Source organism: Vigna unguiculata, chromosome 7 (genome assembly GCF_004118075.2).
Source record: "Vigna unguiculata cultivar IT97K-499-35 chromosome 7, ASM411807v1, whole genome shotgun sequence".
In the NCBI taxonomy this organism is placed as follows: domain Eukaryota; kingdom Viridiplantae; phylum Streptophyta; class Magnoliopsida; order Fabales; family Fabaceae; genus Vigna; species Vigna unguiculata.
In genome coordinates, this window is record NC_040285.1 from 19,450,065 (window position 1) to 19,465,928 (window position 15,864).

At 33.7% G+C, this 15,864-nt stretch overlaps 1 protein-coding gene across 1 annotated transcript; it reads left to right on the forward strand.

Annotated features, from left to right (window-relative positions):
• Positions 1-1,426: 1,426 nt before the first annotated feature.
• LOC114189590 (calmodulin-like protein 11) lies at positions 1,427-2,445 on the forward strand. Its single transcript, XM_028078195.1, has 4 exons — positions 1,427-1,570; positions 1,686-1,843; positions 1,966-2,043; positions 2,179-2,445. The coding sequence occupies exons 1-4, from the start codon at positions 1,495-1,497 to the stop codon at positions 2,311-2,313; spliced, it is 447 nt and encodes a 148-aa protein (XP_027933996.1). The 5' UTR covers positions 1,427-1,494; the 3' UTR covers positions 2,314-2,445.
• Positions 2,446-15,864: the final 13,419 nt, after the last annotated feature.

The following is a 15,864-nucleotide window of genomic DNA, read 5'->3' on the forward strand; positions in this document are numbered from 1 at the left end:
ACAAATTTTAATTTATCAACAAATTTTAATGATAGATTTATGGAATGAATACTTTTGTCCACAATTGAAATTTTAAAATATGTCACTAAAATTAGCATGTAAACTTGATTTTACTATATTTTTTTTGCCAATAAAATTTAAGTAATAATTACAAGAAATCTTGAAATGACTATTTATTGTATTGTAAAATAATATTAAATATGTTTTTACTTCAAAAACTTTCACACAAAATAATAATTGGATCTTTTTTAAAAATTTATATTATTTGTTCTCTAATCTTAAAACTGAATGAATATATTTTTTTCATAAACGACGACATTAAAATTTTTTTAACATACCTGGGAATCGGTTTAACTTTGATGTACAAGGACTAAAAATATATTTAACATTTTAAAATATTAAATACCTGTTCTAAAATTGCAATTTAGTAAAACGTATAAATTACTAATATCATATCATACAAAATGATTTTTTATATAATTTGAAATTAATTTTTTAATTTATATGTGAATAAAAATAATCCGATTTTACGATTTTGCATATTTTAGAAATTAAATATTTCTTTATTCTTTGAAGACTAAATTAATGAAACCGTCTGACGACGCATTTAAGGATGAAATTGATTGAATTGTGTCTCATGTTTTAGAGTTTGAATTGTAATAATGTTACTTTGAATACGAAATAAATTAGGTTGAAAGTAAAATATCTAAATTGTGTTCCAAAGGTGTTACTCATTACAACCGACAATATATACATAATTAAAAAAATATCATTTATAATAATAATTTAAAACTATGATGCATTAATTGATCGAGAAAATCAATAAATAAATTTTACAAAAAAACAATTTTAATTTTGTTATTACTCTTGTCTACCTTTTCAGCGTAAATAATACTATCAATTTATCCTTCAATTATTTTTACGAGTATTGTTGAAAAAAAAATGAAGAATAAAATAAAATTATTGTTAAAATAAAAAAATGACCATTATTATAGAAAGGATGATTTTTTCTTCTAAATGGGTATACATAATGACACTAATCAAAGGTTGACCTAGAGAAGATAAATAAATACTAGTTATGTAGACATGGATTAATTAGAAGGCGCTGCAATTCCCCAACCGTACTTGCAAGTGTGCACATATATGATTCCTTCTGTAGTTGGGAGTTGGAACAAGAACGAAAGAAAGAAAACACACCATTTGAAACATTCATACATTCAATAGTCGATTTCTATCATCCTTCTCGAATAATTCTAGCCTTTTGAATTTGATATTTTGGTTGATCCAACGTGTTTTGACTATTTCAATCCACAAGAAAAAAAGGGCCCACAACACATCTATAAAACCAAAATCAAAATCATCCAACCTTATTGTAACACAAACATTGCATGCTCTTCCACCACCCTCCATTGCCAATAACCTATAAGCAAACTACTGTTACAACTTTCTGCTTAATTTTCACTTCGGTTCAGCCTACCCTGTTGCAGAAAAACAATGGCAAATGCATGGACAGAAGATCAAATTGCTATATTCCATGAAGCCTTTGATGTTGTTGACAAGGATTCTGATGGTGTGGTTTTTGCATCATTAACCTCTATATATATATACGTACATATTTCTGTGTCAGTTGTAACGTACATGGTTTACGAAAGCATTTTGAATTAACTTTGATTTCCAATGTCTAGGTTTCATTACTGTGGAAGAACTGATATCCATTGTTCAGTCATTAGAAGGAAACACAACAAAAGAAGAAATTCAAGAAATGATTAGTAAAGTCGATATGGATGGAAAAGGAAGTGTAAATTTTGAAGAGTTCTTGAACGTTATAGGAATGAGAATGAAGGTAAATTCTGGCATTGTTAACTTGTTTGTTCCTGAAAAAGGGAGTGAGAAAAATGTTTGTTTATTGATAATTGACTGCTATAAGTAAAGATCATGAAACCATTTTAATTGTCCTTTTGTAAGGAAAATCTGACCGAGGAGCTAAAAGACGCGTTCAAAGTGTTTGACAGAGATAATGATGGGTACATATCAGCTACTGAGGTAACATACCCATGCAACTTATAAATCTGCATTTCTTGCGTATTAGAATCACCTACAGTTTTTATTTTTCTCTTACTTGCAAACCCATTAGACTGTGAGTGAAAATGAGACATTTTTTCTTTTCTTTTTTTACAGTTGCGACATGTGATGATGAAATTGGGAGAGAGGCTAACAGAAGAAGAAGTTGAACAAATGATTAGAGAAGCAGATTTGGATGGAGATGGTCGAGTTAGCTATGAAGAATTTGTGAGATTTATGTCACTAAATTGATCCATTTCATTCGAAGATTTGGAAGTTTCTCAGGACAAAGTGACACCGTTGACTTTTCTTTAGACCATTCTATGTTCTTTTGTATTTATTATGACACTATTAATACCGTCAATATGTTGATCCTCTCCCTCTTTCAACCTTGACTCCGTCATCTATATAGCACGTGTCTTATGTCTCTATTTTTCAAACGTTTAGCAAAATGTGATGCACGTGTCACCTTTTCAACTCATAAATATAAAGTAATTAAGGTAACTTCCTAAGATAGGTGAATATATCATAAATTTTGGATACGAGAATTAGCGCTTGACTAGTATAAAATGACATTTTCAATTCTCTTATACGTGTTTACCATTTTCACCAAAAGATAATACGAATCAAACATGTAAAATTTATGTTAACGAAGTGTCATTGTCGGAATTACTTAGAACCCAGTTCTAACTTTCATTATGTTTTTTAATTAATCACTTTACAATTTTAATGTGAGAAGAGAAGTTTCACATAAAGGGAAACTTTGAAGCAAAATTACAGATCTCGATCACTTTAAAGATTAATTTACAAATTTGGATCAATTGACTGAAATATTACACTAGATGGATGAAGTTGTTATGGTGGGTAACGACACATAAAGTGAAATCGTTAGGAGTGGCACCGTCTGCTTTTAAAATTTTTAAAAAGCAAAAAATATTATAAATGGTCACAATTTCAGTAGTAGAAGTCGTTAGAATTAAAACCGATTTCAAGTAAAACCATTTTGGATCCTGACGGTTTTGGTTTTTAAATATTTTTCAGTTATATTTAAGTTTTTTTATTACATAGACGGTTTTGGTTTGTAGTTGGCTAGTCTTGACAAAACTATATATTATATTGTTAGAGTTTCTTTTAGGAAAAAACTAAAAAATGTAATACTTTCTTTTTATTTTGATAAAATATTTATGCAAATTTCTAATAAAAAAAATATAATAATTTCTTTTAGACCATTTCTACATAATAGCAAAATAAGTCGTTACCGATATAAAATAACGAGATTTGTTATATTAATTTTGTTTAATATTTAGTTTATTATTTTATTTTTAATATATTCTTAAGTTGATTAAATTATAATTATTCCTTGTAAGGCCCCTTTAAAAATTTTTTAATTCTTTTCTGCCCTAAAAATAGTGGGCTGCCCTTGTAAGTGGGCCTAAGGCCGGCCCAACAGATAAGGTCCCCAAGTCTGCCATAAACCTAACATTTCTCTCATTCTCAGAAACTGTCCCCAATCCTAAAGAGCCGCAACCGCACTTCTGCTAGGGTTTACCTCTTCACCGTTCCAAGTTCGATCAAGCTGTTCTCACTCCACGTAAGTTATCTTTCAGCTCACACTTCTTTTCCATGAGTGTTTGTTCGTTATACAGTAAGGTTTCACCGTGAGCTTAGTTCCTAACTCTGTTCCACTGCCTTGTTCAGCTCGCAAGTCCCCTCCTTGAGTTGTCGTGCTCCGTTGGTTAGAGTCGAGGCACCTTCTAGCTACTTCCAGGTAAGGGAAGCTAGACCCTCTTCATGTGGTGTATTTTGTCTTGTATCGTTGTGGTTTGTGGATTCCTTGAGATTGTGTACTGCTATGCGTGTTTGGACTGGCTGGAAATCTCTGTTGGGTGTGTGTATGCGTTGTGCAGGTGCAAACAGTGGCGGACACTGATAGTCTCGCCCAGGCGAGATGTGCAGGGGCTCGCCTAGGGCTTCCTGCGCGAGTGGTCACCCAGGCGACCAGAGTGTGATTTTTGAGCGAGCAGACAACTCGCCCAGGCGAGAGGGGTCTCGCCTAAGTGAGATCATGCGTTGTTCCTATTCCTGTTTTGGTGCCCTCGCATAGGCGGAGGGGAAACTCGCCTGAGCGAGACCTTTCAGCCTGAGCGAGGTGCTGGGCGAGACAGTGCAATGTGGGATTGTTTTCTTGGCTTTGTATGGATAATGATTGCTTGGTTTTGAGTATTGTGCTAAAGGTTTGATATGAATGAGTATGATTGAGTGATACAAGTCATGAATTATGAAAAATGGGTTGACATGAGTGTTGCATGAGATTGTAATGAAATGGTTGGTATGAAAGAGGCATGATAACGATATGATTTGGAAATCCTTGGTACATGGATGGTTTATGATGAGATGAAATGAGTTGGGCCTGGAACATGAAAGGCGTTGACTTTAAAGGTTGGTACAATTAACGTATACGTGCATGGTGAATATTATTTTGGCTGTGTGATTATGTTTTGTATGTGTCAGTGCATAATTCCTTGGGGTCTCTAGGTGAGACTTTCAAGGTCGCGCTTCAGTGGTCGGGACATAATTCCATGGCCTCTGTTAGTGGGTGTCCACGGTGGTGCCCCATCTGTATAACTAGGTAAGAATTCAAGGTAAAGTTGCATCCTGACACTCTAAGGGGTCAGTTAGTCTCACCTAGAGCGGACTGACTCCTATGGTGAGAGTAGCAGGAGGCCCGAAATTCATTAAGGGCTAATCTTGTGGTGAGGGAAAATTGATCCATCGTAACACTTGTAACACATAGCTCGGGGGTGAGCAGCTCGGGGGTGAGCAGAGGTATCCACCACAAGTGCGGGCATCTGCTGAATCTGACCAAGTTATACGTATCCGGATGAGTCGAGTCGAGTCGTAGTGTATTGATTGAAGAGTCATAATATGTTTGGTTGTTGTATGAATATTGGATGGTGAAAGTATATTTGATTGTATGATGAAAACATTGTTGGCTCTAGCTTACCCTGCTTGTTGTATGGTTGTCTTGTATGTGGTTCTTCTTTCTTGCGATGATCATCAATTTGATTAATGGGAGCAGATGGGCGAGGTTCTCGTGGTCAGCAAGGAAATGGTGATTCCGCTGCTTAGCCTTTTGGGCTGGATTTATCTTATTCATGTTTTCTTTAGGGCTATGGCCCATGTATCGCTTTATGCATTTCTACTATACACTCTTTGTTAGATTTGTATTCAATTTCCCTTTGGCATCGTGGTGTGCCCGGTTTTGTAGGGGTTGTGTTTAGAACCCCAGGACTACGCTACATTGTTATCTCTGTGTGACGTTTTCTTTAATTTTACGCATTAAATTAATTGGGGCGTTACATTCCTAAAGTATTCTATAAATAATAAAATGTGCAATATTTTTTATAAAATTAGAAATAGCAAGATGATACATTTAATTAGATAATGAAAAATTACAATCAGGATGTGAAATTCATCCTATACAAAAATCTAAAATTAGACTTAGCAAAAACTAACGACGATATGGACAATTTCTCCTGTGATGTCCTTCATTTGAAAGATCCCCTTTTCCTCAACCGCAACAAGGTGAAGATGGCAGTGAAGACGAGGATGAACAACACCAACCACCCAGACGACCGATCAAACCAAGAAGATGGCCTTTATGTGGCACTGAAAGTCATAGATGATGTATTTAAATATTATATTTCATCTTTAATATAAAACTATTTTATATTATTAATTTCCAAATTGTGTTTTTTTAATTAATTTTCTAACTTTTTTTAGTAAAAAATGTGCCTGCAAATTAAAAAAGCTTAAACATTAAAAAAATTAAAAATAATATCAATATTACATTTTTTAGTTTGAAACTCAAATAATATAATACTCCAAAAACATATTATTTTAGTAAAACGTGCCAATTACATTATTTTTTGAATGCTAATAAACTCATAAAATATAAAATTGTATGTAGTATTATTTAATGAATTTACCCTGTAATAAAAAAGTGAAAATATTAAAAAATAAATAAAAAACCAAAACCGTTAGGACCCAAAACGATTTCACGTGAAGCCGGTTTCTTTCCTAACGACTTCCATTCTTGATGTCGTTGCCCATTCCCAACGTTTTTTTCCTTTTAAAATTTTTAAAAGAAAACGGTGCCACTCCTAATGACTTCACATTATGTGTCGTTACCCATCATGACGACTTCACCTTTCCCGTGTAATATTTTAGTCAACTAACCCAGATTTGTAAATTAAACTTTAAAGTAACCAAATTTGTAATTTTGCTGAAACTTTAATCTTTACTTTTCATATTATAAAGTGAGTAGAGTATTTTCTTAGGAAAATATCTTCAAAACTCTTTTTTTTCTTTAGAGTTCGAGAGAAAATTAAGAGAGAAAAACAATTTCTTCTTTAAGGTTATTCTTATTATTGTCTTTCCTACTTTTAAGAGAGGGATCATCAGGAGAAATGGTACTATAATTTTATTTCTTTGTAGTAAAATTACATTATTGTCTCTTGTTTGTTATATTTTCGTATATTATTTTAGTTGGAAGTTCTTTTGTTATTGTTCTGGTACCCAACAACAATATCAGAGCTTAGTGAAATTAATTTTGGATTATCACTAAAAAAAATAGAATTGTTGAAGAGAAAAATTTGCCAATAATCATAAAAGCCCATGGTAAATCAAAATTATTAATGATAACAAATTCATAGTAAAATGCTCCTCAATAAATTTATGATAGAAAAAATTTGATAATTACCAACGGATCTCGATTTGGTTCTTCATTATCATCATCTTCTTCTTTTCCCTTCTCTTCTTTTCTTCTTCCATTTCTCTCATTCTTCACACTCAGATCCAATTATAATAAATATTTTGTCAAATTTGAAAGAAAATTTAGCATCCATTTTATAGATTGATTTATCCACAAATTTAAAAAATTTAAGGATTAATATATGATCCCTAAACGTTTTTGTCCTCAATTCAGTCCTCATCTCTTCCCTGAAATGCTCCTCATCTCTTCCCCGAAATGCTCCCCCACCATCGCTCCCTTCAACTCCCTGACCATCTGATGAGCGACGTTTCATGGAGAATCATCAGAATCATGATTCAATTTGTGAAAACCCTTCGTGAAGCTCCAAATCATCGATCTATCGGAGAAGATCAATGAATCTCGCAGCGGAAGACTTAGAAACTCTCTCGTTCCAACGGAGGAACCTCTCAAATACTCTCGGTGTTTTGAAAATCCTAGGAGGAGAAATCCTCAACTAGAAGTTGAGTATTTTAATAAAATGGAAAAACCCATAATCATTGATCAAAAGCTAAATATTACAGTGGTAGCTTGCCTCTTTATAAAGAAGATAAGAGGCTAGACTTGGAACACTAACGACTAATCCTAACGATAGGATAGTCGTGTACAAAGAAAGGGAAAGAAACATGACTAAACCTAGAAATGAATCTCATGTAAGAGATGGAAAACCTAACACGTTTAGAGGAGGAAGTTGCTTTCTTTAGAGAACTCGTTTCAGCAAACTAAAACCATCAATAGACTTTTGTTTCCACGCCAAGACATGGGATACTGCTAGTACATCCTCACGTGCTGAATGTGTTAGGCTTCTTAGCCCAAAAGGGAAACATGCTTAAACATTCTAAAAGGAGATAACGTTGAACTTTGTTTGGAAGCATAATGATCTTTGCTGAATTGGGTCACAAATCCAATATCAATGTTGGTCCAAATCCACAATGACTCTTGGCCCATTCAAGGATATTAGGCTTCTAGGAAACTATCTTTATGGCCCAAAAGAAAATACAAGAAAAGAAATGAAAAACAATTAAAGATGGGCCAAAATGCATAAAAACTAATTGGGCCAGACCATTGATCCATGATGAAAGCTTTTTTAAGGTGATCCTCATCACCATCGACGCAAAGAACTTTTTATCGTCTCCTTCAAACTCGGTATGACATTGATAGAACAATTATGATATTTGTTCGATGTCAATCCACCACTTTCACCGCATATCGAGGTCGTGAGGGATTTCGTGTTTTCATCTTTGTGAAATTCTAGGAAGTCATTTCATTTCTTGGAGTAAATGGCTAAAATTAAAGTTATAGTAGGGGGCAAGGTTAGGGTTAGGGCAATGGTTAATTTCTTCGTCATCTAAGAAATTTTTGCCGATTGGAGCCACGCTCCTCTAGATCTTCCAAGAGACTTCAAAGGTTGCTTGATTGTGCACACTCTTAAAGGAGAATTCCTTACTAGAACTAACCTTGTTGAGGATGTTCGCTACTTCTTCAACCTTTGAATCTTTTCCACTAACTAGTTCTTATTGATATCGAGTTGGAGCTTCAACTTGATTTGATTATAAAATAAAGCAGTGTCATTATGGTGAGAGGATCTTTGTTGAAATAATGGTAAGTGTAAAAAATCGTACAAGTTATAAAGTGGATAAGACCATATATCGTTTCCCACAAAGCCTTGCGTTGTTCACAAAAATTATGTTTATTAACTAATTAAGGTTAAGAACTTGAAAAGAATGAAAAATGTTGATGTGTATGAAATAAATCTAAAATTGAGAAAACAATATGAGGATAATTTTACATTGTAAAAACTAACATTTTGTGAAAGAGAAATTGTGGAGATGCAATTGGAGAAAGATCTATGGATATCACGGATCAAAGGTGGACAAAAATAAATTATAATGCTATTGCAATTTTCCACTTAACAATGACAAATGTGATTTTATTCAACAATTCATAGAAGGCTACAACGAAGGACATTTGTTATACTTTCATCAAGTTGCATGAGATTAAGTACACAAAAGTATTCTTGAAGAAAAAACTCTATACTCTTCGAATGAGTGAGTCTACATCAGTGATTTGACCACATGAACAATCTTAATACATTATTTGCCCCCCTTTTGAAAACAAATTTCAACGTAGTTGAAAATGAACATGTATAACTTCTACTTCAAAGTTTACTTGATTTGTATGATCAAGTTATCATTGACATAAAAAATAACAATATTGTTAAGCACCTACACTTTAAGGGTGTTGGATCTAGTTAGAGTCAAACTTATGGCATATATAGTCTCAAAGTAAGAAGCGTAGGAAGAATGAAGCAAAGAACTTTGAAGCACCAACCTCACAAGGTTATGTTACAAGTACCTTAGAAGACAATGATATTTTAGTGAGCAAAGCGTAAATTTACTATAATGGTGAAAGATAACAACATGATAGGTGGATAATGAATTTAGGTGCAACTTGACACATGACTTCCCACCAAGATTGGTTTTACACTTATAAATTTATCTCAAGTAGATTCGTGTTCATGGGTAATGATTATGCCTTGGAGATTGTTGGTGTTGGTGACTTATGAATCATCTTATATCTACAAGAGTAAGGTGAAGACCTACCATGACAAAGGGATTATGAAGAAGGATTTTAAGCCTAGCCAACAAGTCTAGATGTTAGTTAAATTATAGATTAAAATTATTTCCAGGAAAGTTGAGGTCTAAATGGTCAGGACCTTTCATTGTAAAAGGTGTGAAGTCATACAAAGTAATAGAAATAAAAGATCCTTCCAACAAGAGGAGCTGAGTGGTGAATGGTCAAAGGTTGAACAACTACTTAGGTGGTTATTTGAAAATTTTGCCACCATCACATATTTGGATGATCTTTGAAAGATACACAATATAGTAGATAACAATGCAATAGAAGAAGATTAGTCAAGTTCAATCTCAATATTCTTATCAATGTTAATAACTTCAATCATTATGCAAAGTTTTGTTTTTCGAATTTGTCTATTGTTATCACTATTTAATTGCAAACTCAAATAGATCATAAGTCATTGTTTTATCCAAACCAAATTACTCTGGATATAACATTGTTGTGCTAAAATAAAACTAGTGCACTTGTTGGAAAGGTTAGATCCATTATTGGACAATCAACAAAGACACCAATGTAGATGAGGAGTGACAAACCAACAGATTATTCTCATTACACGTATTTTGTTGTGTTGTGTAAGTGATATACAACACCCAAGAAGGAATAAAGTTGAATCCAAAATCTAGAAAAAGAATATTCTTGTGTTTCCCTAACAATGTGAAGAGGTATTGCTTGTGGGTTTCCACTACCCACAAGATTATTGTTAATAGTGATGTAGTAATGCTCTAACCAGATGGTTTTAAAGAATAAGAAAACATGGTTTTGTACGGTTTAAAGTAAGGACCTAGGTGTTTGTACAAGTGATTTTATTCCTTCATCATTAGCCTTAGTTACAATAGACTGAGATTAGATCATTGTACCTATTTTAATGGATTAAATCATTGTCATCTTATTTTTGTATGTGGATGACATGTGTGGCAATAGGCCCCAACAAAGTTTGAAGCAAATGTTAGTTTTGAAATGGTTGAAAAGCCAAGAAGGGGGGTTGAATTGGATAGTTAAAAATTTATGCTATCTTTGCAAGCTAAAAACCACCTTTAATTGAATCAAATAGATCACCAAGTTAGGATGAAAACAGTACTGAACTATACACTTTCAATCGATCAAAAATAGAGTTAACAGATTGATTTTACTAAACAGATTCTGTTCTTGTATAATCAATCGATTGAAACTGAAAAACAGTCAACTGAAATACTGGAAAAAATGCAAAAATGCGAATTTGAATTTTAAACCAGAAACAATGCTCAAGAATAATCAAGATCAGTTCCAAATGATTATACAAACATGCTCAATGCTTCAGATGCTATGAAAACATGCAAGAACATGAAAAAGATGATTAAAGCACAAGTTGAAACTTTAAAATGAAAATGCAAGAGAGAAAGGTTAGAGAAGAGAGGACACCACAAATTTTTATACTGGTTCACTTAAACCTAAGCTACATCCAGTTTGTCAAGGCAACCTTAACTTGACTTTGCACTATTTCAAAAGTTTTACAAAGTATCCACCCTTACACTTCCAAAATATGCAAAAACACCACAAAAGACTCTTGAATCACACAAGAATCACACCAGCACATCAAGAACCCTCTTGCAGACCTGGAAAACCACCAGGCACACACACAAAGCTTGAGAAAGATCAAACCTTAGTGGTAGCACAACCTTGCCTACCACAAACCACTTTCTCCAAGCTTCAAACCAAGCCAAAAGCTTCAAGAATTGATCCAAGATCAATCTTCAACAGCTGCAACACCTATGATCATGAAGGAGAGAGTTTCCACAAGTTTCCAGAACCAAATCGTGCTCTAAAATGATCAACAAACCTCTCTTTCGAAAATCACAGCTTTTATAGTCAAACTGTTACGAAATTCAACAGGTTGATTTTCAAATCAATTGGTTGATTTCACTTGACTTAAGTGAAATCTGTCGATTAAAAAATAAATCAACTGATTGTATTTGTTGCAGTTTAAGACTACTGCAACCAACCTTTTAACCTGTTGAAAAACCATTCAACAGACTAAAAGAGACATTTTAACCTGTTGAAAAACCATTCAACAGATTAAAAACACAACAAAGACCAAATTACATATAATTAATGCTTTAAGGTTTACAATGTAAGACCCGTGAAATTTAATTAATTAATAAATAAATGCGGGTGGGAGAATTAATTATGACATTAAATTATGAGTGGAATGACGTGGAAAAGTACTAGCTCAAGTGGTTGAGGATACTTTAATTGTGTGAGAGGATTTGGGTTCGAATCCCATGTATGCCATTTTGTGTTATTATTCATTATTATTTTAAATATATGATAATCATGTTGTGAAATAATATGACAATTGAATTATGATTGTTAGTATGAAATATGAATTTGTATGGAGTTGCTGGTGCGGGAAACCGCATAGCGGCACAAGATCTGTCGCCAGGTGCTGTCACAGAACCTTGGGTGTGTGTATGACTGCGGAAAGTTTGAGGTTTTGGGATTTTTGGAAAAAGCTGGGGTCCTATTACATGTTTGAGGATTATAGGTGAAAGTAGTTTTGTCATGGGGGTGGCGGTATTAGTAAAGATAATAAGGTTGTGAAACCTGGTGGTTGTGCTGCACGAATGGGGTAATAGGGAAACCTGTCATGAAAGGATGATTGTGAATGTTGGAACTACCTTCATGGTTACAATTAGAGCGTGAAATACCATTGCGATATTACTTTGACTGGAGACATTATAGGTAGCAAAGATTACCAATTAGCGAGACTCTGAATAGGGGGAAATGGAGTATAGACATTGCAAATGGTCCCTGAACCAGAACAGAATGGTTATTTTGAAAATACTGTCATGGCGCCTGGCGGTAATGTGCGAACCGCCTGGCGATAGTGTTAAACAAAGGGGGCTGCAAGTTAGTGGTGCCTGGCGGAGGGGAAAAGTCCCGCCAGGCGATAGCGACAAGAAAAGTAGCTCCTCGAGTAGCGTCCGCCTGGCGATGTGAACGGTCCCGCCAGGCGATGGTTGCAGACTTTGTGAGTTTTAAGGCGCTTGGCGCCTAACGGTACGTGTCTCCCGCCAGGCGGTTTGGAAGCGGATAGCGCCTAGGGGTACATGTCCCTCGCTAGGCGATTTGGCTGCTGTAAGTCCTAGTTATTGGACTTTGTAGGGTGTTCTACAAGGATTTTGATGGTGCTTTAAAGGTAAGATTGCTGGGTTCCTTGAGTTGAGCTCGGAACGTATCCCTTGAGTTGAGCTCGGGATAGGGGTTAAGCACGTACATTCCTCGAGTTGAGCTCAGAATGACATCCCTCGAGTTGAGCTCGGGATGGCGGATGAACACGAGGAACTCTTGAGTTGAGCTCGGGTTGGCGAGTGTTGCCATGTGAGTGTGCTGGTTGTGGCCAGTACGGATGGGTCCAGATAGATTGCCCTCCTCAGTTGTTGGCTGACGAGTTTGGTAGTCCTGGGACATTACGGACTATGTTCGTAATTGGGAACTCCACCTGGTGTTATGATGTATGATCCGTGGCATTGGTTCCCGCACGTGCTCTGTCGGTTGTGGCCGATAGGTTTGGCAACAAATTATCTTGGGGTAATCACTAGGAGAGGTAGAACACGAATGGTCTGGTTGTGGCCAGAAGTTAGAGAATTGAGTAAGCTATGGTATCTTGATTTTGGTAGAGTTTTCAGCTGTATAACTGGTTATTTGATTATTGTTATGATGTATGTTGTTTTCATAAGCTCACCCTATCTGCTTGTGTTTGGCGATGATCGTGTACGCGGTACACGTGAGCAGAGAATGTTGATGCAGGTGGAGTCGATAAGGCTTAGTCACGGAGCGTGGGAAATGCTTGGGAGTTTTATACATTTTTGTATTATTTGAGTTGGACTATTTTGTAAACTCTTATTAGAGGTTTTATTATGTTGTTTCAGTTTTATTAACTATGGATTTTGCTTTTATCCTCAGAAGTTAATAGAAATTAAATTTTCCGCGTTTTTGGGAAATGAGGTTTATTCATAAATGCAGTAGCTTTATAATTATAATAGTTTTATTTATTTAAATCAGTAATATCCTGACGGGATGTTACATACAACATGAATTACAAACTATAAGTACACTTTCTTAATGATGTAACTACATGGAGAGCGCACATTTCAACCTTGATCACCATGGATAACATCAAATCTCCTTTCCTTAATCAATGTAGGCTTCATTCCAATGTTTATGGCTTCAAGATAGTTCAAAAGAGCTTCATTCAATCTTCATCAAATCTTCAAGAAGCAAACCATCTTGGCTTCTCATGTCAACAGCAAAGAATTGAAGGCACGGATAGCTAGAGAGTTTGATATGAAGGAATTGGATTTTAAAAATAAGATTTTAGGGATGTAAATTCATCAAGACAGAAAGATAAGAAGAATTAGTAATCTCAGAAGAATTACATACTGAAAATCTTGTGACACTTCAACATTAAAGATAACAAGCCAATTTTACCCAATTTCCTATCAATTGTAAGTTATCCTTAAGTATGAATCCTAACAATGAATCGGAGAGGACAAAAATGTATCGAGTACCATATTACAAGGGGAGGCCTTTATGTATGTTATGATATGTACAAGACTAGACATTGTACAACTAATGGGAATGGTTAGTAGATTCATGACAAATCCGAATGGAGAACATTAAAATGTTTTTAAGAAGATTCTTATATACATGAACCTTGAGTGTTGCATTATGTTTTGAAGGATCATAGATTGTTGTCAAAGGTTATATTGATTTAGATTTTGCAGACAATATTGATAAGAGGCGATTTACTAACCTATGTTTTTACACTTGCAAAAATTGGTTATCCAAGTTATAGGATATAATAATTCTATCCACTACAAAAATTAAGTACTTAGTCCACTACAAAAATTTCAGTACTTGATCACTACTGAAACTTTTGATCACTACTGAAACTTGTAAAAAAACTATTTGGATTGAAAGATTAATGGAGAAACTTGACACAAGCAACAAAATCTTATATATTATAAACATTAGAGTCTCTTTCATATTATAAGGAATCCTACCTTTCATTCTTTCATTCCAAAACAATGAAAATAAGTTAATGTTACCACTTTATTTAAAAAGTGGCAGGGAAATGACATCTAATCAATGAAACCTAATGTTATGACCATGTCGATTAATAATATTGACAACTTTTGACATCAATCCTATTCTGGTTTGTGAAAAGAAATAAAAAATATCACAGCAATAATAAAATATGGTATGAAAATTTGATTGATTTCATAAAAAATATAAGAAAAAATATCACTTTAAGAAAAACTTACTTTAATATTCATTTTTCATTTTTCATGTTATAAAAAAACACTTTATTTTATTCTATTTATTTTAGTATATTATTTTAATTGAATTCTTGTGTTGTTTCTATGATAAAATAAATAAATAATATATAAATAACATATCTTGATAACCAAATATGATACAAAAACTAATCAATAAGATATTCATACTTCAAAGAAAGTTGTTCAAATATGATAAAAACTAACACTTAAGAAAAGATTATTAAAAATTCAAAATAAATTGAAAATCAAATTACTAAGATAAATAAATGACCATAAACTTATTATCTTCTTCTCTTACAAATTCATTCAAGACTCTTTGATACTAACATTCACGGAAAAGCTCACATTTAATTCCAGGCTAATTTTAGTGATCTATAGTAGGTTTTTTCAATAACTTGTAAAGTGAATGATTTGTTAGCTTTATGACGACTAAATTTTGTCAAGAAACTTCTACCACCAATGAAAGAAAAGAAAGTTGTGCAATGTTAACCCACTTAAATGGTTTTCCAATACCTTAGTCCCGAAAGAAAGACACCTTCCGGTGAATTTACTTTTACCATTCAAATTTCAGTTATTATGATAATAGAGTTGAAAAGTTGAACATTTTCGTCACTGCACACATCAGCTGCAAGGATTATGATGTTTGCTATATGTCGCGTTCAGGGACTATTTTTCAACTTCATTTAACTAGATTTAATTCCAAATTCCTCACTTCAAAATACAGTAATATATCACCTTATCACCTAATCCAATTAAGCTGATTCCTACTTTGCTGAATTATAGGAATGTATCAAAATAAAATACCTGTTCAACTAACATTTTAATAAACAATATATAAAAACTGGGATAACTTAAAAATACATCATGTGCCAAAAACAAAATTTATCATGTTATCCAATACCTATAAGATGATCATAGTATTTTAAACAAATCTGTAAAATATTCTTCCTTTAAATATTATTCAATAAAACATTTCCAATGCACGACACTGGTTATACGATAACCATTACATTAAATAGAACTAGCACAAAAATACAT